At 37.3% G+C, this 24,235-nt stretch overlaps 1 protein-coding gene across 1 annotated transcript in view; it reads right to left on the bottom strand.

Annotated features, from left to right (window-relative positions):
* C6 (complement component 6) overlaps positions 1–21,469 on the bottom strand; it is a 63,596-nt gene extending 42,127 nt beyond the window's left edge. The window contains exons 1-5 of the mRNA XM_013018513.1: positions 21,327–21,469; positions 18,911–19,067; positions 17,495–17,639; positions 12,204–12,345; positions 6,074–6,212 (exon numbers count right to left, since the gene is read on the bottom strand). Of these exons, the coding sequence (XP_012873967.1) occupies positions 6,074–6,212; positions 12,204–12,345; positions 17,495–17,639; positions 18,911–19,067; positions 21,327–21,469 (726 nt within the window). The remainder of the gene's footprint in view (positions 1–6,073; positions 6,213–12,203; positions 12,346–17,494; positions 17,640–18,910; positions 19,068–21,326) is intronic.
* Positions 21,470–24,235: the final 2,766 nt, after the last annotated feature.

Raw genomic sequence — 24,235 nt, 5'->3', positions numbered from 1 at the left:
GGATGGGGGGGAGGGGGGAGGCTGGGAAGGGATGGGAAGGGTAAACAAAGGAGGAGGCTGCAATGCTTGGTAAGAAATGTACGCATTATCCTGCTCATGCAATTGTAACCCCTCTGTACAGTATGTTCACAAATAAAATAAAATTAAATTAAAAAAAGTGTATGGCTGGGAATGTGGTTCAAGTGGTAGAGTGCCTAATAATCATAAGTCTTACTGCCAAAAACAGTATTATCTAACTGAAACTTAAAGGTATGTTGATCATTTAAGGCTATTAAATGGCTGTTATTGTAAAGGTGATGTACAGAGGGGTTACAGTTAGGTAAGTCAGGCAATGAGTACATTTCTTTTTGAACACTGTCACCTCTTCCCTCATTTTCTTCCAGTTTTTCCCTGCCAATCTCCTTTCCCCACTGTAGAGTTCATTTTCAACATAGTATCTAGTGAGTATCACTGTTATATTTGTTCATCTTTTGGGGGCTATTTTTTAGACTGAGATTTTATACAGTATGTAGTCTGATTTAAGGAAATTTTCAGCAAACTAATAACTAGAAAAAAGGGTTCTATCTGCTCCTGCTTACTTCTGTCTCCATCCCTTTTGTCTTACTGAGACTTTATAATATACTATGCTGCTGGCCATGTCTCTGAGGTAAAGGACAAACTACTGGTTCTGCCTGATGGGTGATTGTCTTTATTGACTTGATTTGGGAAAATGAAGCTGTGGAATTCCTATGAGCTAAAAGTATAAGTGAAGCTATTCCAAGAAGAAGCTAATACTTCTGTCAAGGTTATAGTGGCAAGAAGAAAACAATAGATGACTTTTAAAAAAAAGTCAGAATTGATAAGTACTTCTTTACCTTGTCTGAATTGCAATGGAATTTTTTTCTTTTAAATGCTAAAATGCACTGAGAAACAGTCATATGTCACCATTAGATAATTTGCAAAATTAGCCTAGGAAAGAACACAAAATAATCCAGTTGCAAAAGTCTCTTGCTCAATAATAAAATATAATCAAAACTTAGTGTTATTGTGAGATCTTACAAAAGTGTATTCTTGTTGGCGTTTAAAATGTCCATTAAAAATAGCTGAAAATGGTGGTGCATGCCAGATAGGGGCTGGGAAGGTGGCTCAGTGGTAGTGTGCTTGCCTTGCATGCATGAGGCCCTTAGTTTGATTCCTCAGCGCCACATAAGCAAGAAAAGCTGAAAGTGGCACTGTGGCTCAAATGGTAGAGTGCTAGCCTTGAGCTGAAGAGCTGAGGGACAGCGCCAGAGTACAGGCCCCACGACTGTCAAAACAACAACAACAACAACAACAAAGAGGTGGAGATAGAAGGATTGTGGTTCAAGGCCCACTCCAGTAAAAAAAAAAAAAGAAAAAGAAAAGAAAAACCTTATCTTTCTAACAGTTGTACCTGGTAGCACACCCAGTCATCTCAAGTATTTGAGAATATGAGAAGATTATGTTTCTGAGGTCAACCCAGACAAAAGTGCAAGATCCTTTCTGAAAGTATAAAGGTCTAGGGATATGGCTCAAGTGGTAGAACATTTGCTAAGCATTCAGTAAGCCTTTAGTTCAAACCTAAGAACCACCAAAATTTAAAAAGTTCACATAACCAGTTAATAATAGAACAAAATTAGTTTATTCACACAAACACACACTATGTGTATACGTATGTGTATATGTGTATGTGCACATACATTTTACAAATTATATAGAGAAATTTATTTCTCATGTAATTTTGTTTTGGTTGGTCATGGGGCTTGAACTCAGGGCCTAGGGTGCTGTTCCTGAGCTTTATTACTCAAGGCTAGCACTCTATTACTTTGAGCCACAGCACCACTTCCAAGAGATTTATTTCTAAAGTCACAGTTTCTCATGTAAGCTCTTAGTAAGAATTAAATAATGAACAATATAGTCAATGTCTAATACATTTGTGTTTTGTGTTTTGGAAAAGATACTTAGGAGGTAAATCAACAGAAGTCTTTGATCATATAGACATAGGAAAGAGAGAGATGGTGAGAGGATGGTGAGAATGTTGCTCTGTAAAGAAATCTAAGATAGAGACACAAGAGGTTTTATCTCTTTATGGCTGTTCTTCTTAATGCACTTACGACGTACTATGTGATATTTTTGTTTCTTTTGAATATTCTTCATCCACAGTATAACCCTGTTTTCACTGTATTTGATTCTGGTGCCCTGCATCTTGTATATACACTTTTCTAATTTGGGGATGGGAAGGGAAAAAACCAAAATGCTTAAATAGGGATACAGGCTGACCCATTGTAACAATGAGATGTACAAGACACTATGTTGAAAACGAACTTTACAACTTGTGGTGGGGAGGGAGGGAGGAGTTGGGGAGGTGGGCAGGGAAGGGATGGTAGGGGGAAAACAAAGGAGGTAACATTGTTCCACAGGAAATGTACTCATTACCTTACTCATGTAACTGTAACCCCTCTGTATACTATTTTTACCATAAAAGAAGTATTAAAAAATAAATGTAATCACTGCCTTACTTATGTAACTATAACCTCTCGGTACATCACCTTAACAGTAAAATTAAAACAAAAATAAAAACAAAACATGGTTAATGAAGAGGAGTTGGCAGCAGTACCATTCCTTTGTAAGGTTAGAGACAGAACCTGGTATTTAAATTTTAGAAAAACTTAGAGATGATCTGGAGTGACTGCAGTTACTGAGCTGTTCTAGTGCTTCAGGACACAGCAGGATATGATGTCTTTGTAGGTCAGTGTGCAGGGAAGATGTGGTAACTATACTCTGCAGTTTTCTGGTGACAAGAAATGCTGAGCAGCCAGCCAATCAAATAAAAGAGAAGATTCCTGAGATAGTAGTGAAACTCTGTGGACTGATTCAGCAACCTGTCAGTTACTGAGCCCTGCATTTGGGAGATGGGGATCTCTGAGAGGCATAGTTCTAACGTTACAGAATGGAAGTCAGATCCCTACTGTTGTTTTCCTATTTTACTGTTTTTGTGAGGGTGTGGCATAGATTTTCATTCCTGCTGAAAGCATTAAGAAAGTAATATTGGGGACTGGGAAGGTGGCTCAGTGGTAGAGCGCTTGCCTTGCATGCCTGAGGCTCTGGGTTCGATTCCCCAGCACCACATAAACAAAATGAAAAAAGTCGGAAGTGGCACAGTGGCTCAAGTGGTAGAGCGCTAGACTTGAGCTGAAGAGCTGAGGGACAACGCCCAGGCCCAGAGTTCAGGCCCCACGACCAGACCTCCCCCCCCCCAAAAAAAAGAAAGTAATATTGAAGTCAATGAAAAATAAGCAAAGCAATTGTAACTGTTGGGTAAAGTCGTTTCCAAAAAGTTTTAAAAAATCAGCAAGATTTTCCTTAACACTTGAATACTTTTCAAACATAATGTCACATAGTCAGATTAACTCACATTGTTTCTTTACATTGGGCAATGTTTAGAAGCTACATTGATAATTCAATGAGTCTACTTTGGTCTAAATAAGGACTTTAGTCTGTGTTCCCCATGCAACTGGCCTCCCAGACTTAGGGTCTCAAGTTTTGTGAGTGATTCAGTTGTCTGCTGGTGAATGTTTATCAGACAGCTCTCCAGAAAGGGTTAAAAACTCATGATTTACCATAGCAACTAATTTTTCCTGATGTATGTATTCTTAGTATAGTTGATTCCAAGTTGCTTCTGTGAAACCCTGAATTCAAAGAGGAGAAGAGATACCTACGAGAAAATTGTATTTTCACAAAGCAGGTAACAAAAGAGATGGAGAAAACCTCAAGACCACATTCAGTGGTAAAATGTAGCAATAGATTTGAGAGACAGTACAATTGGAATAGTCATGACCCTAGTTTTAAACTTACTATGTAATTATAAGATGATAAGTTTAATATTTAATAAGGACCATGACTTACAATCAGGTCACAAAACTCCTGGAAATCTGAAGTTAGCTTAGGTGAACTGGGAGAGCTGGAATCATCATATGAACGTGAATCTCACAGGTGAAATTTACATGGCAGTTGTTAATGTCTTTCTTGATACTATTATCAATGTCTCCAGAGGCATAGATAACTCTGGACCAGCAATTCCAATTCATCTGTACCATTTAATTGCGATATAACTCTAAGAAAGATGCTTACATTCAATGCACTAAGATCTTCCATTGGTAAGATGAGTATGATTTACAAAGCCAGTGCAAATTTTGGAAACTTTTCTGGGGAAGTTGTCTTGGGAAATCAAGTACAATAATATAGATATAGATATATGAATTAGCTAATGCAAATTTGCCCTGAGCTCATTCACTGCATCTATTTTGTGCAAAATACTATGAAACAGATTCTTGCTTGTATAGGTCTCTGAGCTGCTTGATTAGCAGCTTCAAAGTACCTTTTGACAAAGTAGTTTTAAAAGGTTATTTCTGTCTGTAAAGCTTAGTCAAAATTGTTTATCTTAAGGATAGTGTCAACATTTTTGCCCTATAAGTATCATTATTTGGCAATTGGATCTAGAAGACATTATCCAAATCTGTTAGTGTGAAAAAGATGGCTTTAAATGTGTACTACTATTAAAACCATTGTCCTTTTATCATAGTTGAAAAGAAAGAGATTGCTCAACTTTAGTGCCTAAAGTATAGAGTTCTTATGCACCAGGCATTGGGATAGTGTTTAAGAGTAGGGAGAAGGTTGTACATTCTATTTTTTTTTTGTCGGTCGTGGGGCCTGAACTCTGGGCCTGAGCGCTGTCCTTCAGCTCTTCAGCTCAAGGCGAGCGCTCTACCACTTGAGCTACAGCGCCACTTCCGGTTTTCTGGTGGTTTATTGGAGATAGGAGTCTCACGGTCTCTCCTGCCCGGGCTGGCTTTGATCCTCAGATCTCAGCCTCCTGAGTAGCTAGGATTACAGGCATGAGCCACCCGCGCCCGGCTGTACATGCTATTTTTTAAAAAAGAAAAAACCCAACTTATGAAATAGGAAAGTAAGCAGAATGACCTTATTGTATTCAAATCATTCTGAATTTTCTTAGGGAATTAGATCTGTACATTCATGAAGAAAAGATGAACTTGAAACAGGGAAACCTGAACCTAAATCTCTATTTCATTTCTTCTTCTTCTTTTCTTTTGCTGGTCCTGGTGCTTGAACTCAGGGCCTGGGCCTCTGTGCTCAAGGCTAGCACTTTACCACAGCCAAAGTGCCACTTCTGGCTTTTTCTGAAGATCAGAGTCTCATGGAAATATAAAAATGAGAATTGAAGTTTCATATTTTTCTTTTTATTCTGTTTAAAGTTTTCAAATGAAAATATCTATTATCTGTTTTAGTGTTAGCAAAGGATTTTTTTTTTTAGTTTTTTGTTGTTGTTGTTGTTGGTTGTAGGGCTTGAACTCTGGACTTGGGCCCTCTCCTCAGCTCTTCATCTCGATCCACAGCACTACTCTCTGTTTTCTGGAGGTTAATTGAAGATAAGAGTCTCACAGACTTACCTGCCTAGGCATGCTTTGTACCGTGATCCTCAGATCTAAGTAGCTAGGATTACTGGTGTGAGCCATGGATGCCTGGTTTGTACATTTTAATATTTTTTATTTATTTTTGCCCATCCTGGGGCTTGAATTCAGAGCCTGGGCACTCTCTCTGAGCTGCTTTGTGCTCAGGGCTAGTGATCTACCACTTGAGCTCTGGCGCCACTTTTGGCTTTTTCTGAGTAGTGTATTGGAGATAAGTCTCCCGGGCTGGCTTTGAACTGCAATCTTCTGATTTCAGCCTCCTGAGTAGCTAGGATTACAGGCATGAGCCGCTGGCACCTGGCTTCTATTTCACTTCTTACTACCTAGTTTGATTTGGGACAAACTATCACTTTTTTTAAAAAAATCTTCAATGTAAATCAATGAAAATATCCAGACTTCAATGAAAACAACCCTGACTTCCTTGGGTTACATACAGATTAAATGCCAATGCATAATAGGTGATTAAAATTGTTCATTACCTTTTAGTTTTATCCTGTCACTCATCCCTAATGTTCGAGTAGAAATGTAGCTTATAATCACCATTGGTGTGGCGCTGACACCATGGTAAGCTGTCTGGGCTGTCATACCTCGAAGTTGACATTCTCCAGGTTGGCTGGGACTCGGTATGGATTACTTGCTCGACTGCTCTTGACAGTTTTACACATTCCTCCAGTGAAAGAGTTATCAAGGACTTCTCCTCTCGGTTCCCCAGCTAGAAAATGAAACCTAAAAAGAAAGCAATTGTCAAGAATTCAAGGGATGTAGAAAAATCTTTTAAATTTGTCTTTTTTTATATGAATGAAATTATTTTTTTCCCTAGACCTTTGTTACTCTTGATAACTGACTTGAAAGAAAGTCCTTTATTTTCTTCTAGTACCTGTAAACCAAGCTCTCCTATCTTTCGAAGGTTCTTTTTCACTTTTTTAATTGTGTTGAGATTTCAACACAAAAGTTTATAATTTTTTAAATGATTTCCAAAGCCAGTACAAACTTTGGGAGCAGATTGTGAAATAAATGATTATAAAATAACTGTTATTCTGGGTTCATTGCCTTCAATATGATACGGTGTAGGACTCTTGATAAAGAGTTATTTATGAAATAGTAATACTTATGTAAAATTTTATGTAAAATTTATGTAAAATAAGTTATATAAGTTAAACAATAATAAGTACTATACAAATATTGTTTAACCTTACAATATAGTTACAATTGTTTTATTCATTTTCCAATGAAGAAACTAAGGTATACATAATGATTAGTTTAGCACAAATTAAGCATTTAAGAAGCTATTTTTTTTGAGGTATTTTATAGCTTTTTTTTTTTCTTTTTCCAGAACTGAGGACTGAACTCAGGATCTTGCGCTCGCCAGGCAGGTGCTCTTCTGCTGAGCTAAACCACCAGCCCTAGAAGCTATTTTGTGATGGACAAAAATTTCAAGTTCTTTGAGAGTGTAGTACATATTCTGTGAGAAAGTAGGAGGGTTTTCTTGTTGTAGTTAAAAAGTTTAGTGTTGATACATTATATAAATGATAAAAAAAATTGTCTACAGATCATTCCAGAGCCTGTAATAATGAAAATTGCCATTCTGTAACTACATTTGACTACCTAACCATGCATTTTATAAAACCCGTAATAGAGTTCTAAAGAACATCCTTGGAAAAATTCCATGGAGCAGAAGGAACTGTACTACTACTCTCATTTCTCAAGATCCACCATTGCTCTTGTCTCTTCTGATGCTGGAAGGGAGCCTTACAAAGGCTCTAACCTCTCCAAGGGGATCATGTACCACCACGCCCCCTTCTCTTGTATCTCTATAATACTAGCTCTAAAGACATAATGTGTCTGAAACATGTGACTCCTCCCAAAGGGAGGGGTGATTTGAGAGAAGACAAATAGACTCACTTGCTTGAGAGGACATCTCTCATTATGTAAAACGTTTTTGATCTGCTATTTTAGTAGAAAGTTCAGCTTTTCAGGCGCTTGTTCTGACCAGCTGACACACCATCCTTCTATCAAAAAGGAGCAAGTGTATCATGAAAATTGCGAGATAAATGCTGCATGAAGAAATGCTCAAAATCTCTGGATATAAGGGAAATGCCAATTGTAGGAATACTGATATTCCATCTTACCCCAGTAAGAATGGTCATATCAAGCAGACAAACAACAAATTCTGGCACAGACGTGGAGGGGAAAACGAATCCTAATGCTCTGTTAGTGTGAATATAAACTGGTACAGCCACTGTAGAAGGCAGTTTGGAGATTCCTCAAAATAAAAGTAAATATCGAACTATGCTATAACCCAGAAGTACCTGGGCATTTATCTAAAAGATTATAAAACAGGATACAGTCAAGACACTTGTACACTTATGTACATTGCTGCACTATTCACCATAACCAATTTATGGAAATAGCCCAGATGCCCTTCAATAGGTGAACAGATCAAGAAAATTATATGTATTTGAAACATGGTCTTTCCCGGGATGGCCTGTAACTCACAATCCTCCTGATTTAGCCTCTTAGGGCTGGGAGCACATAGTCATGTGCTTCCAAGCCCAGGAAAACTGTACAGTTTAAATGGTTGGATTTTATTGCATGTGAATTCTCAAGGGAGTTGTTTTAAAAAAGAAATGATCCTTGTGGGTTCTTTTAAGATGCGTAGTATACTCAGATGGCTGCAGGCACAATTTAAGAGTTCTTTTCACTCATATTTGAATTTTTATTAGTTGGTACTTGAAAGAAGAAGTGTAAGAAGCTAATAGGAGATGAACTTTCCAAGCAACTTGTATGAACATGACAAAAACCTATGGTTTTTTTTTGAGTTATTTATTTGCATTTCAAGTTTAAGAGAGACAAAAGAAGAATACTCTTGATTCTATACTGCCTTATTCTATTCACAAATATGAAAGGACTTGAGAAAAATTGCTCCCAGGTTGTATGAAATCTAGGAAGGTATCAGCTGCTTCCTGAGGGTAAAGATGGGATTTTTATGAAGGTGGTTCTAGCAGGACAGGCTGGCAGACCTCTCAGGAGGTAAGCCAACAACATGGCAGGTTTTATCTGCTTTCTCTTCTTTCCCATTTCCTCTGACAGGTTTAGATTGATATTAAGTATTTGCTTGTTTCAAATACACATTGATATTTAGTATTTTAGCTTTTATGTTTTTTCTTTATGTGTCTTTGGAACTTTTTTCCTTTTTCCTTTTTTTTTTTGCTAGAGCTTGAACACAGAAATTTTACAAGTGCTAGGCAATTGCTCTGCCACTACTTTATAAAAATAAATGAAAATACATAAACACATATATGTATTTTCATGCATATATATTCATGAATATATGTGCATGTGTCTACTTGGGCAGAGACTGATTTTTAAAAAAGCCCAACAGCATGCTTTTAGTGCCTGATTATTTTTTCAGATATAATGTTGGAATTTTAGTATGTCTTACTAAAATTTTTCTTGGAAAGAAAAAAAATTTTTAAATGGAATGGCCGTGTAGAAAGCCATCTGTTGTGGGTAGAAAAGTAGTGGGTAGCAGAGATTCTAAGACCAGTAGATTAGAAAGAAATTGCAATGAACAACTCTTGAAATGGTCCCTAGGGAGACCCACAGAAGACTGGTTGTCCCTGGGCCAGCAGCTTTTGCTCATTTCTGAGAATCTTTGGGACAATTGCTCTAGTTGGAAAAAGGCCATATAGTTCTGCCAAAGCACACATAGCACGTGGTCCTCCCCTCTGGAACACTAGAGTCTAGACAAACAGGGCAAGAAGTGAGTTCGCAGTGTCACCCTTCATCAGTCAGAATATTAGAAAATGGGATTATCAGTAGGAGTTTGGGACTGAGATTTTTCCTCTGGGGTGGGGTGGATAGGATGAATGAGGGAGGGGGTGGCTCTGGTTAAAAGGAAATGGACTCATCTGACTTGTGTAACTGTAACCTCTCTGTACATCACCTTGACAATAAAATTTAATTTTTTTTAAAATAGGATGTTGAAGTACTCTTGTTGAAAGCAGCAATAATTAGAGTTTTTTTTTTAACTTTTGCTTTCCTGGGGCTTGAACTAAGGGTCTGGGAACTGTCCCTGAGCTCTTTTACTCTAGGCTAGTGCTCCAGCACTTTGAGCCACAGCACCACTTCTGGTTTTCTGGTGCTTAATTGGAGATGAGAGTCTCATGGCCTTTCCTGCCTAGGCTGGCTTTAAATCATAATCCTCAAATCTCAGCTTCCTGAATAGCTAGGCTTATAGGTGTGAGCCACCAGCACCTGGCTAGAAATTCCTAAGACAGAATCTAGAATCTGTTTTTAGTCATGCAGCCTATAAATGTGGAAACTGAAGCCTATCAATATTAAATAACGAGGCTGTGATGCCATGAATGCAGGGTTAGGTCTAGAGCTCTCCTCCATTTGCTTCTAGCCTAATGCTTTTTGTTTTCTATTTATCAGTGCCTTTGAGTTTGGTTCAATGGACTGTATTGAATTTATTGGTTTTTATTCTAAATCTAATGACAGTGCATTCACAGTTGAGGCTGTCTCTCTTTTAGGCATCAAGAGTTCATATTATGCAACTCTGGCAACACAATGAAGACTTTAATCCCAAGATAGGGACACAGGTGGTTTTATCTTTCTTACTGTCATCTTTAATGTACTTATAATGTACTATGTGGTTTTTTTTTGTTTCTTTTGTGTGTTCTTCCCCCATGGTATGACCCCTGTTTTCACTGATTTTGATTCTGGTGCCCTTAATGTTGTATATACATTTTTCTAATTTGAGGAGGGGAAGGGAACTAACAAAATGCTGAAATAAGAGTATATGTTGACCCATTGTATCAATGAGATATACAAGACACTATGTTGAAAACAAACTTTACAACTTCGGGGGCGGGGGGTGGGGAGAGAGGAGTTGGGGAGGTGGGGAGGGAAGGGATGGTAGGGGAAAAACAAAGGAGGGGGTAACAACACTTGATAGGAATGTACTCATTACCTTACTCATATTAACTGTAACACCTCTGAACAGTTGTTTTTTACAATAAAAATATATATACAACAAAAGAAAATACAAAAAAATTAAAGCAGTACAATATGAAGCAATAGAAGCTGATAGAAAACTGTTTACCTCTGCCCAAAAGATGAAGGGTGGGTTCTTCATCATAGGGATGAAAGGGCACAGGAGATTACTTAGTTTTATTTCGGGCTAAGGCTTAATTCTGTTTTCCTTGACTTCTCTTATGTTTCTTAAGCTACTCCATTTCCCAGTTTCTTACACTACTCCATTCCACAGTTTCTTAAACTATTCCTAATGAGTTTGGAACTCCTTGATGAATTCCCAGTGTCTTTCTGGCTGCATTTTTCTAAAACAAGGACATTGTAATTTCCCAGCATTAGCAAAACACCTGGCTCCATGATCTGTTGAAGTTTCTTCCCACATTTTATTATTCACTAACATGATATTGTCTTGAATCAGCATGAAATAATAGAGGAAACCTGGGGTTTGAAGTCTGGGTTTGAATCCTAATTCTGCCATTGGAACTTGGTAGACTTTGGCAGTGCACTTAAACTTTCTGTGGTCCAGATTCTCAGTTCCTAAACAAGGACCAGATGGTAATGTAAGTCTGTCTTTCTACATTTACTGCAGTGCTCTACCCTTATAGTATAGTCCATAAGAGGAGATTGCTGGCGCTACTTACTTATCTCTGATTCTTGTGTGTGTATGTGTGTGTGTGTGTGTGTGTGTGTGTGTGTGTGTGTGTGTGCCAGTCTTAGGGCTTGAACTCAGGGCCTGAGTACTGTAGCTATTCTGCTCAAGGCTAGCACTCTACCATTACACAGTCACAGCTCCACTTCTGGCTTTTTTTTTTTTTGTGGTTAATTGGAAATAAGAGTCTCGCAGACCTTCTTATCCAGGGTTGGCTTAGAACCACAGTCCTCGAATCTTTGCCTCCTGAGTATCTAGGATTACAAGTGTGAGACACCCATTGCCTGGCACAGCTCTTAGTTTTTGATATCATTGTAATCGCCCTTTATTTTCTGCTTACTTAACTCCTTTCTTTCTGTTTTTCTTTAAAATTTTTGTCATCTAAAAGTAGTTGTACAAAGGCTTTCAATCCAACATAGTGGTTTGCGACTAAAATACATCTTGACCAATGCCTCCCCTTTGCACAATTCTCCCTCATTTCTCCAAGCCCCAAATACCCCTCTTTCTGATTTTGGCTACCAGAATTGACTCTGAGCTTCTTGTTCACTCAAAGAGATTTGTTAAAGTTCTCTGAGCTTCTGACACCCACCATATTCATGCTGTCAATTTGCTTTTGGCATATCTGAGTAGTTAGTCCATTCCATTCCTAATTCCAGGAACCCAGGTTGGCACCTGCCACCTTAGCTGCCCTAATCTAATGTACCCTGATCCATTCCAGAGCCTTCAGAGGGCAGTGTGAGAATTTAAAAAAAGACATCATTATGAAGGACATACCACATTTACCTGGTACCAACTACATGTGGAAATAGTAAAATCTTTGTATTCTCTTTGAGTGAGAATTACAGCCATATGTTGCCTGGATATGATAATCAAGTATGACGAGAGAGCTGGTGAGTGTAGAAAGAAGTCAGTAAGGGAGATAGAGACTAATCTTGAGCCATAAAGCTCAAGGATAGTGTGCAGGCCCCGAGTTCAAGCTCCCCCAACTGACTAATAATAACAAGCATAATAATCATAATAATGTTACATACCCAGCACCCATCAACTGTGCACTAGGGATGGGTGTGTACTGCCGGGGACACACTGCCTTAGTTCTCCCACAATCCTTTTCATCTGAGTTGTCTCCACAATCATTTTCTCCATTGCATTCTAACCTGTTGGGAATGCAACGCCCTGGTGGAAAAAAAAAGTACACAGCATTGCCATCTCTTGTCATTTAAGACAGTAGTTGTTGTGCAATACATGCTTTACATTTTATTGATTGATTGACTGATGACCAGTCTTGGGGCTTGAACTCAGGGCCTGTGCACTGTCCCTGAGCTTCCTTTGCTCAAGGCTAGAACTCTACCACTTGAGCCACAGTCTCACTTCTGGCTTTTTCTGTTTATGTGGCACTGAGGAATCAAACCCAGGGCTTCCTGCATGCAACGGGAGCACTCTACCACTAAGTCACATTCCCAGCCCATGCTTTACATTTTAAAGGGATGTTGGGGGGCAAAATTGCATTACTGTTTGTAAAGGGTTAGGAATTTATAGAAATGGGATGATAAACTGATATTTTCCATAAGTCTGAAGATTATCAGAGTTGCCAGAAAGTTATTTGGTTGCTATTCAGGTTCCTGCTTATAAGAAAAGAAGTAATTCTACAATCACATTATAGTGATTTTGCTTTTGTACAAAATATATGTTTTGTACAAAAGAAGTTAACAGGGGTTGAGAATTTTATTTTGATTCAGATGTCAGAATCTAGGTTATAGTTTTTATTGGAAAGTACTACAATTTTTATGCATGCAAATAAGACAGCTGAATCTCTAAAGTTTCATGGTGAGCAAAGAAACCCGACTTAAGGGCCATGACCTGAAATTAATTTAGATGATGTTCAAGAATATGAATAAGGTGGTGATTAACTAGAAAGCAAAAGATGTGAAGACATTTTCTATATCTCCACTGACATTTGTTTCCATGGTTGTATAAATTTATGAAAATCAAATTGCACATTTAGGATCTATGTATTTTGTAAATATAATTATTTAATTACTAGATGTAACTACTATTTATTTTATTAAATATATCCACTGTTCTCCTCTATGTAATTACTGTACTTAATTATTTTACTAAATATAACTTACCATATCTGACTGTTTTCTGGACAAGTTTAGTTCTGAGATGACAAGTTAAATAAATGCATTGGGAAAATGATACAAATTCCATGGTTGCATCTGATTCTCTTTTGTGCTTTTTGTCTTGCTGATTTTCCTAAGGATCTTTGGATTCAGTGTGTTACTCTGTACTGTATAAATGTCCTGGATATATGGCTGAAATATCCTCTCCTGTTCCTCAGCTTCTTGCTGTGTTCAAGGATGCTGGTAACTGTGCCATTTTACACAATTCATCAATAGCCAAATGACTTACTCAAGATTGTCTGACTGACTAGTTTGGGTTGTGACCAGAATCTCACTATAGCTATGTGTTACTATTTTGACTAAAATACTTGGAGGAAATGGACATTCTGCCAGATTAATATGTTGTTAACACAAGGTGACCTCCTAAAAGATTTTATTGCAAGTCTTCTGGTCAATCATTTTCATTTAGAAGGTAGAGTGCAATGAAAATAATTTTCTCCCCTTGAGTATTCAAGATCATGCATGTTGTCCAGACTATTATTATAATTATACATAGGCTCATGCAAAAATTAAAATATAGATGGAATAGAATTTCTATCGATCTTAAGATATATCCTGGAAGCTAGTCTCATTTTAAAACAGTATATCTTTAGTCTTATTTTAAACAGTAGACAGATTGTGCAATTTAATTTGAAATAGAAGATATTTTAATCTACAATGAACTTATAGTACTTCTAGAGCTCTGAATATGGCAGTTATAAGTTTAAGAGAAATACAACTTTTGGGAGGTGTAGAGACAAGCAAACTCATTCTGGGTATCATTCCTACTAGCCAACGTTTATGAGTGGATTATCAGGTTTGCGAGGGTACAGGAAATTCCATCTATTTGGTCCTTCAAGATATTGAAGGGGGACTTTTAGAAGGCATAGGAATAAGAACTGCCCGGACAGCTCCGCCATGAACCCCAGCTGTCCCCATAACCAGCAACGGACTCATAAACTCCTGGCTCATACGTGCTATCAAGTTATTCCACAGCCTTTTGGCTGTTAAATAAATATCCCATCAAACATGACATAGAACTCTACAAAGCATCCACTAACACCACAGACAATGGGAATGAGATTGGATATTTTTTTTGTACCAGACTCAGAATGACATTTAGTCCTCACCTAACAAAGGAACAGAACTAATCATCAGTACTGAAGAGACTCCCTTCTTTTAGTTCCTCCCTCATCATCACTATTCAGCCTCTTCGGAGTTCCCAAGATATTCAATGTATACATGGAATTTTCAGAATTACTCACAAGGATCGTCCCTGTGATGTTTGGGACATAGCTGAGAATAATTGGGGGCCATCAAATCCCAATGGAAGAGCAAGTAGGAAAAATGAGCTATTGAAAGCTCATAAATAAATCTTACATCAAAGCAGGGATTAGAAAGTCAAGGAGAGTTTACATACTGCAAGATTTGTAGATGTCAGCCTATGCATATGCAGTAGTCCCTGCTTCTCAGTGAGGAGTAGGTTTCAACTTCGCCAGCCTTATAACTTAATGCATTTCCTGGCTTCATTAAGCACCAATCACACACTGTGGTCCAACTTTTGCAGTGTGTGGCAGCATAATTAGCACAGATTTATTTTGCCCTCTTCACAATTTCCTGGAAATGGTATTTTGTGGCCATCATCAAAGAAAGTAAAGGTATTGTAAATGCAAACCCTGTCACAGCACGACAGGAAATCTGATCACTGACACTAACAGGCAGGTCAGGTGCACAGTGTAAATGTGCTAGACAAAGGGGTAATTCACTCTCTGGGTAGGACAGGGAAGGAGGATGTGAAATTCCATCACCCCATTCTGACATGCAATGTGAAACGTACACATTATTTATTTTGGGAATTTTTCATTTGATATTTTGTGAATATGGTTAACCACAAGTAGCTAAAACCATGAACAATATATACACACATATATAACATATGTGTATGTATTTAATATCTGTATATATATATATATCCTCTGAGCTATATAATTATTTAGAAATTAAATTTTTTTGTTTACTTGAACTTACATGTGTTACTGCAGTGGTATAATGTTTTTATAACCAGACATAGATTTTTCTAGTCTCATAAGCTTAAAATGAGAACTTTTAAAACTAAGTTGGCACAATGCCTTGGAGTTAGTCTTGTGAGTAATTCTGAAAATTCCATGTATACATTGAATATCTTGGGAAATCCAAAGAGGCTGAATAGTGGTGATAAGAGGAGAACTAAAAGAAGGGAGTCTCTTCAGTACTGATGATTAGATCTGTTTCTTTGTTAGGTGAGGACTAAATGTCATTCTGAGTCTGGTACATAAAAACCCATAACCATCCAGTCTCATTCCCATTCTCTGTGGTGTTAATGGATGCTTTGCAGAGCTCTGTCTTAACATGTCATGTTTGATGGAATATTTAACAACCAAAAGACTGTGGAATAACTTGATCATCACGTATGAGCCAGGAATTTATCAGTCCATTCTGGTTATGGGGACAGCTGGGGTTCATGTTTGAAGCTGTGTGGACAGCAGGGTCGCACTGCTTACAGACCATTACCCATTCATGGTAACAATTCAATTGTTAAAAATCAATGGCTATTGATAGGTTGCTGATGAAGTGAAGCCCCGCTGTGCTGACAGTGCTAACTTTCTGAAATCACTTGTTGTGTATTGGCAACCCAAGGAGAAATAAAAAATTTGTAAATATTTTTGGCTTCTACAAAGCTCTTTTGTACCTAATTTCACAGGCTTATGGCTTACAGAATCAAAAAATCTTTCCTGATTATGTGTTGTAAAACTGCCTTTTAAAGCTTCAGTCTTACATTTTAATTTTAATATTCTTATGTATACATCATATATATTACATAATTCTATGTATGTACTATCCTCAGTCACTCTCATCAATATTTGGCTCCTATTTTCTTTTTGGTTAATTTGTGACATGACCTCTTTCATCTAGGCACAATATACACCTCCATATTAAAATCCCTCTCTCATTTTCCAGGATTGGAGTAAGCAGAGAGAAAACACTTATATTCAAGAAAAGTTGGCAAATTGAAGTCAAGAACCAAGGCATAAGAGGGAGAAACTTTAGTTCCAAGGTTAGTTTCTTATGAAATTTGTTATTTATTAAATATAAATACTTCACTTTTCAAGATCTGAGGGTAGGCAGAAATGAATTTCTTTATGAATAAATAATAAGTGAATTTATCACCTGGATCTTATTTTGATTCTAAATTCAAATTGACTATTTAGATAGAAGGTTGGTGAACTATTTATAGCTCATGTGTTAAACTGACCTGAACCTCTCTTGTAAAGAAAATTTTATCGGATCCCTTCCATGCTCATTTGTCCATATACTGCCCAGGGCAGCTTCAGTGGTATTGTGCTAGAGTTCAGTGTCAGGGAGACAGACCACACACTTACAAAAGCTAAATATTTTCCATCTGTATCTTTGCTAAAAATTGCAGAAATTAGAGATAAATTGTTAAAAATGGAGAGCATTGAAGAGTTATTAATTAATAAGAAGGCATACATGATTAATTTATCCAAGATTTGGTTATATTCTAATGGTACTTAAATTCAGATTTTACAAGTCTGAGTGTTAGACTTGAAGATATTGCAAGAGTTAAATCATTTTGATCCTGTGTTTTGGAATTACTTATAGATGCAATAAAAACTATATTTTTTCTAGCAATTCTTCTGACACTCATCCTTCTGACATATTATTTCAATATGATTGTCTTAATAAACTTATTGAAAGTCTTTTCAATCTATCACTTCAAGCATCCTCATTGTGTATTTGTACTTGTTAACACATTATTGAAAATATCTGCCAATGTGTATTTGTACTTATTAACAATGATTAAAAAAGCTGCCAATATTTATTATTCCCCTTCCTCCATTTTCTCTCTGCTTGAGAACAATGTGGGGATTCAAATATCATTGCTTAATGAGCAAATGAATCAGGTAAGTGGTCAAGATGACTGTATCTGGAGAGCTCTAATTCCACTCATATATACCTTGGCCATTTGTAGCATAATTCTATCTCTTGTGCTTAAAATGGGTGGATTTCTCTATTGTAGCTTTCACTGGTACTCAGTTGGAATAGCTTTGATTTAGTCTTTACTTTTTGTGGAGACTGAACATTTTACAAAAGTACTTTACCACTGTCACAACGAAATTTGTTCTTGCAATCAGCCTCTTCAATTCTGCAGAGTTTAGATGGGATGCATGGTTGAAAGGTGCTCAGGGGCTCAGTACACGGTTGTCCTCCAAATTGACTAGGGCGCAAGACAGATCTAATCTTGAACTGGAAGGAACGGAGAGAAAGATGAGTAACTCTAAGACAAAGTCAAGGTCAAAATGCAGCTAAGAAAAATGAGGGTGATGTTTCCTATGGTAGTGTTTCCTAAACTGTACTAACATTTATTACATTTCATTATTGTGTGTAATTACAAAAGCCACCAACTTCCTAGTCTTCAGTCTCCCAACCTGCAAAACAAGGCAATGGGACAAAGTAGGGTTTCTCCTAATACTTGGAATTGTATGGTAATATAAGTACATTATGTATGGTAATGTAAGTACATTAATGTGAAATGTACCAATGTTTACAGGGTCTTCTGGGTGCAGCAAATTCTTCCAGGCAATAACAATAGCTCTTCTATATTTCCAAGAGAGTGTGAACTGATAAATGGGAAACGATTTTTTAAGATTCTTTTGCCTAAGGAAGTCACCATGGAAACCAAAGTTGACATATTCTCCCTACTTGGAAAGATAGTAAAATAGTAAAATGAAAATGTCCAAGAAAGATAGAAATAATGCCAGTGTAACAAGTACTGACTCTCAAGCCAAAAAATCATATTAAAATGTAAATACTTGATTAATTAGTGGTATCTTTTTGGACAAAATATTTAACCCCTAATGGGCTATAACTTCCTATCTATTAAATGAGTAGAAGCACCTAGTATGAGGTTAAGTATCACCAAAGTGACAGAGGACAAAGACTGGGTGTTCTGCACATCAGTTTCATTTTCTTTTCTAGTATGTGAATTCTTGGGAACACCACCCTATCTGGGGACATGGGGATCAATGCTCTTTCAGATGTGAGCAAGAGCTGGGTAAATATTACAGCTGGGAACAATAAACACACGGAGGGACTTTCCCATAGGAAAAGGAATTCGAAGGCAGGGCAGAGTCAGCCTTTTGATTTATTTCCTTAATTTTTGTCTAGTTTTAAGCATTCGACTGAAATCTCCATTCTTAAAGCAGTTAGTTTTATATTCAGCATTTTCAGAGGACATAGGCAGTGGAAATGAAATATGGTAAGCATAATAATACAATGTTGGAGGAGGAAGTTCCTTTTGGTGTTCATATGACAGTAGAGCATGTCATGTAAAAATAAATCTCAGCTCTTCACCCTCTCTCTGAGAAAATTACTAAATGAAAATTTCCCCCAGAGGCAAGTGAGGTAGTTTATTGGGGAAATGGAAGGAAGAACATTTCTGTGTTGCTGGTCCTGTCAGGGAATCAGAGAACTTAATTGCAATTCAGATATCTAGGGTGTGTTCCTGTGTCACATACCTGTTTTCCAACACAGGGGTCACAGTCCGACCATGGCCCATAGTCTCCCAGAAGGCAGTTGATGGGACACATCTGCCAGTTGCATGCTCTGGTCTCCTGCTTGGTGCAAATCTGGTCACAAGAATTGTCCCAATAGTAACTGTCCATTACTATTTGTCTGTTATAGTGAGAAAAATGTTGCTCAGAATGAGTGTCCTTATTGTGGCCCCAGCCCTATCATCAAAATATTGTAGAACATTAACTACAGAATTAAATGGGAAGAATACTTTCTTTATTTTTTTTGGGGGGGGGTCCGGTCGTGGGGCTTGAACTCTGGGCCTGGGAACTAACCCTCAGCTCTTCAGCTCAAGGCTAGTGCACTACCACTTGAGCTACAGCGACACTTCCGGCTTTTTTCTTTTTGCTTATGTGGTGCTGAGGAATCGAACCCAGGGCCTCGTGCATGCAAGGTAAGCGCTCTACCACTGAGCCACCTTCCCAGCCCAAGGGAAGAATACTTTCATTGAAAGATCAAACATTGAAAGTGGCACTGTGGCTCAAAGTGATAGAATGCTAGCCTTGAGCTAATGGAGTTCAGGGACAGCACCTAAGACCTGAGTTCAAGTCCCATGATGGACAAAAAAGGATTAGGCATATTTGTATATATGTATCTATATATGATATAGATATCTATTCAGATATCTATCTATCTAGACACCTTTCTAGATCATAAAGAAACTGAAAAACAGATATATAATTGGTGGGGTCAAGTACAAAGTAAAGATAAGGTTCCCAAATGAAGACTTTAAAGACAATGAAATAGGGCATTAAATCAAATACGAAGCCTTTCTAATTTGGGGCCAGTGAGTGGACACAAGGCACATTCATGAAGCTGGTCTTCATGGAGCTCCTGAATGGGATTGGAAGGAAAAAGTAAATTGCTTAGAAGATGAACACAATTTATAAGTACAGTGATGAAGGTAGGTCAGGATTTAAAAGCAACATTTAAAGGCCAAGAAGCAGGAGCAAACATTTTGAAAAAAACTCCTGGAAGGGCATTTGGAGAGAATGATCAAAATTTGACATGGAAGAAAGCATGACTATTCCAGAAAGGAGCTTGGCCAGGAGCGTATGATAGGGAAGGATCGTATTTTTATTTGCTGGGCAGAGCTTCTAAAGGACTCTTCAGTAGTCTAGTATAAAGAAATTTGTTTTCACTCTTGGTAGATGGTTTATTGGAAGTCAACTGGTAATTTTAATGAGATTCAAACTACATATGCAAAAACAGCTTTCTAAAATAAGTGTCTAAAAAGAGCAACAAGAATCTAAACACAATAAGTATACATATTTTTTCCTTCAAGACCTGTGAACACTTTCATTGTACAGAAAAATCTAAAAAGTTTAAATAACTTGTGTGAAATGAGTAATCTGAATTGGCAAAAGACTGACTTTTTAAATGTTATCAAGTAAGCAGGTTTTTTTTTTTTTGGCATCCTGTATATGCTAACAATCAAGCTAATAGCTTGCACTACTGCTCAATTGAAGTCCTGTTGCACTTGGTTTAATGAGTAGAAAATTCTCTATAATTAACTCACTAATTGTAGGCAAGCAAAGTTGTATACTTATTGAAAAAAAAACTTGAGTCAGTGAGTCTAAGGAAGTTAGTTAACTAAAAACATTGCATGCTTAATTTCTTTGAAACTTTTTTTCCCCTAGAGGAAAAGTAGACCATCAGTATTATATAGAAGAAATCTCAACTTCCATATCAATTCTTAAGTTCTTATTTGTCATACAGGTTTCCTTTATTGCTTAAAGCAAAGTTCTTTTATCTTTGCTCCTCCTTCTCCTTTATTTCTTCCTCTTCTTTTCCCTCTTCCTCCTCTTCCTCCTCCTCTCCTCCCCTCTCCTCTCCTCTTCTCCCCCCTCTTCTCCTTTCCTCCTCTCTCCTCTCCTCTTCTCCTTTATCCTCATTTTCTTCCTCTTCTCTTCCTCTTCCTTCTCCTCCTTTATACTTCTCCTTCTTCGGCAGTGATACTGCAGTTTGAACTTAAGGCCTCGTATTTGCTGTCTAGTTGTTCTACTACAGCTCTGCTGGCCACAACCCTTGCCCTTTTTGCTTCAAATACTTTTCAGGTAGGGTCTTATTTTTTTCCCGGACTAGTTTGGACCACCATCCTCCTATTTCTATCTTCATCATAGTTCCATGAAAGTATGAACCACCACACTCAGTTTAGTATTTGAGTTGGGGTCTCATTAACTTTTGCTTAGTTGAAACTGCGGCTTGATCTCCAGCTTTTCAGTAGTTGGAATCACATCTCAGTATGGTACAGTACTTTTAGAATTTTTGATCCCATCCTTGTGGTCTCCCAGGACACACACACACACACACACACACACACACACACACACACACACAATCAGTGTAGTTCACACCCACCTCTGTCGGCTCTGAGTTCCAGAATTGCAGGTTTTTGAGCAGCTGGACCACGGAGTCCATGGGTAGTGATCACAGAAGCAGGCTTGGTCCCTGTCAATCAGTGTGCTCAGCAGAATGAAATATAAGACAGAGTACCTCGCCATGTCTTAAGAGATTTCAAGACCTAAAACAGAATGATATAAAGTCCATGTTCAGTGATTCTTGGCAATAAAACTTCACAAGTCACTCTGAGTCACAGACTGTAATGTGAGTTTAGAAAACACCTATATTTCTCTATCTTCTTTAAAACAAGTTAATGCACAAACTCACATGCTTATGCATACAACTTGGAATTTTAGAGATTTTTTTTTAAAATGATGTTGACTACCATAGTATTATCCTCATGTACAGCTCAATAACTTCCTTTGACCTCCAGTGACAGAATACAAGGCAAACTATGTAAATCACTTCATTCTGAAAAATAGTGAGATTTACGGAATCATATAGTTCTCAAAACAACCCCTCATTTTGTGTGGGAAGTACATTTGAACACATTCCAGTTTTCTGTTTTTTTTTCTGGGACTGAGGAAGGAGGTTAGACTACTCTTGTAGGATTTTCCCTGGCATGTTGGAAACCTAGAGAGAGTTTGCTATTCTATTGCTCTGTACCTGGAGAAGTTAGTGCTCAGTGGGGCTTTGAAAAATCTTGCTGTGTTATCTTAAGCAATTGTACAAAGCATACAATGCATCAATGTCATCCCATTCCATCATTCCCACCCCACCCCTCAGTTTTCTAAGTTCCATTTTCATCCGCCATTCTTCTCTCCATTTCTCTTCCCCTTCCCCTTTGCTTCACCTCCCCCCACACCACATGTTCCAGCTTCCTGGTATTAATTTTGATAAACTGTAAGTTAGTTGTTCAAAGGACTTACACCATTGGAATTCTTCCCTGCATATACCTTACTTTAGTACTTTAGTTAATATTTTTAATACTTCAGTTAATATGTTTGTGCATATATGCATATAACCCTGTATATGCTTACATGCATATATAATTTAGATCTAACTTCCAAATGAAAGAAAACATGTGTCCTTTGTTTTCTGAGCCTGGCTTATTTCACTTAACATAATTTTTTCCCAGGTCCATTCATTTCTCTGCAAATGACATAGTACCATTCTTCGTGATAGATGAGTAAAATTCCAATGCATATAAACAAAATATATACACACATAACATATAACACACACACATACACACACATATATAATTCCTTCACACTGTGTTGACAAAAATGAGGCTGAGATGAAATGGCATTGAAATTGCATGACAATAGCTCTACTTGATGAGGTGCCTCCCTTTGCTGTTTCTAGCAATAGAAATTATTGTTACTGAAGTATTAAGATGTCTGGAGCTCTACCACGAGAGTCATTGGATGACTGTGTCTTGATAAAGACAGTAAAACCCTTGACCAGTGCTGCCCATCTGTGTGCTATGGGGGCTTGTGCATCTGCAAGTCATCAGCAAGATCCTCACTGCCCCATGGCACTGACTATTTGGTCTTGATCTTCGTATCTCTAACAAAATATACAACATGATTCACATATGTGTATAACTTATATACACATATATTGACTATGCTGCTGCCATGAATATAACTGTCATTCAGCAAAGTAGCAACTCATTTCCTGTGTTTCAGTTTCATCACCTATAAAATGGAAATAATCGTTTTACTTTTTTCATAAGGCCTTTGTTGGAATTCAATAACAAAAAAAGTTGAAATAAAATAGTTAGAATAATCCCAAGCATAGAATCAGCACTCAATACATACCAGCTTTCAAATTAATAACTTTTAAGAACATTACAAAATTAATAGTAACACATTGTATTTTCCTCAAAATAAGACTCCTGGCATTAAACAAGACTATTCAAAGCTTTAAAATATGGTTTTAGTCACTTTGCGTAATACAAACAAGCCAGATTCCTGATCATTATGTTTGAACTTGCAATGTTCCTCTAGTGCTTCCTATATCCTCTTACAGCTTTAATTTTTCCTCTGTTTCCAATAAAAAAACATTAAGTTTAAACAAATATCTTCTATTTTTCCTATGTCTTGTCTTACTAGAATGCAAACACCATGGTAGCTGGTTTTTTGTGTCAGTTTTCTTCAGGTAAACATTGAGAAGAATGAGAGAAAGCAGAGAATGCATTGAATAAATGCTTGTGGAATTTACCAAGCCAAGGATATGTTTCAGAAACGGCTTTGTATGAAATATGAATGCAAGTTGAATTTATCTTTACCACCACTTCTATAATAGTATTCTTAAACATTTTATTAGATTATGCATATTTCATAGATTTTAAAATCAGACTTCTCTGCCCAATGGGCATCTGTTATTTTTGCAAGAATGACAACTTGTAGCATAACCACTTTATCTTGTTTCTATGGAAATTTTAAAAAGAGCTAGGACTCTGTAGATTCAGGTTAATTTTTCCAAACATATAATTTATTTAGTCCACTTTTCATTTATTTTATAACATTATGTTTTAAAAATATAGAGCTGGGTGCCAGTGGTCACACTTGTAATCCTAGCTACTCAGGAGGCTGAGATCTGAGGATCACAGTTTGAAGTCAGCCTGGGAGACTCTTATCTCCAATAAACTACTCAGAAAAAGACAGAAGTGGCACTGTGGCTCAAGTACTAAAGTACTAGACCTAAGCACAAAGAGGCTCACAACCCCCAGGTTCTAAGTTTAAGCCCCAGGACTGGAAAAAAATAAAAATTATAGAAATGTACAAAGAAAACTGTAATGGCTTGTAATACATCCAACTTAAAAAAATCCTTTGTTTACACTAAAACAGATCATAGATATTTTCATGTGAAAACTTAAAACAACAGAAAAAGAAAAACCTGGGTTCTCATTTTTGTAT

This window comes from Dipodomys ordii, unplaced genomic scaffold (assembly GCF_000151885.1).
Source record: "Dipodomys ordii isolate 6190 unplaced genomic scaffold, Dord_2.0 Scaffold41, whole genome shotgun sequence".
Taxonomy (NCBI): Eukaryota; Metazoa; Chordata; class Mammalia; order Rodentia; family Heteromyidae; genus Dipodomys; species Dipodomys ordii.
Note: the sequence above shows the minus strand (reverse complement) of the source record. Positions and strands in the feature narration are given on the sequence as shown.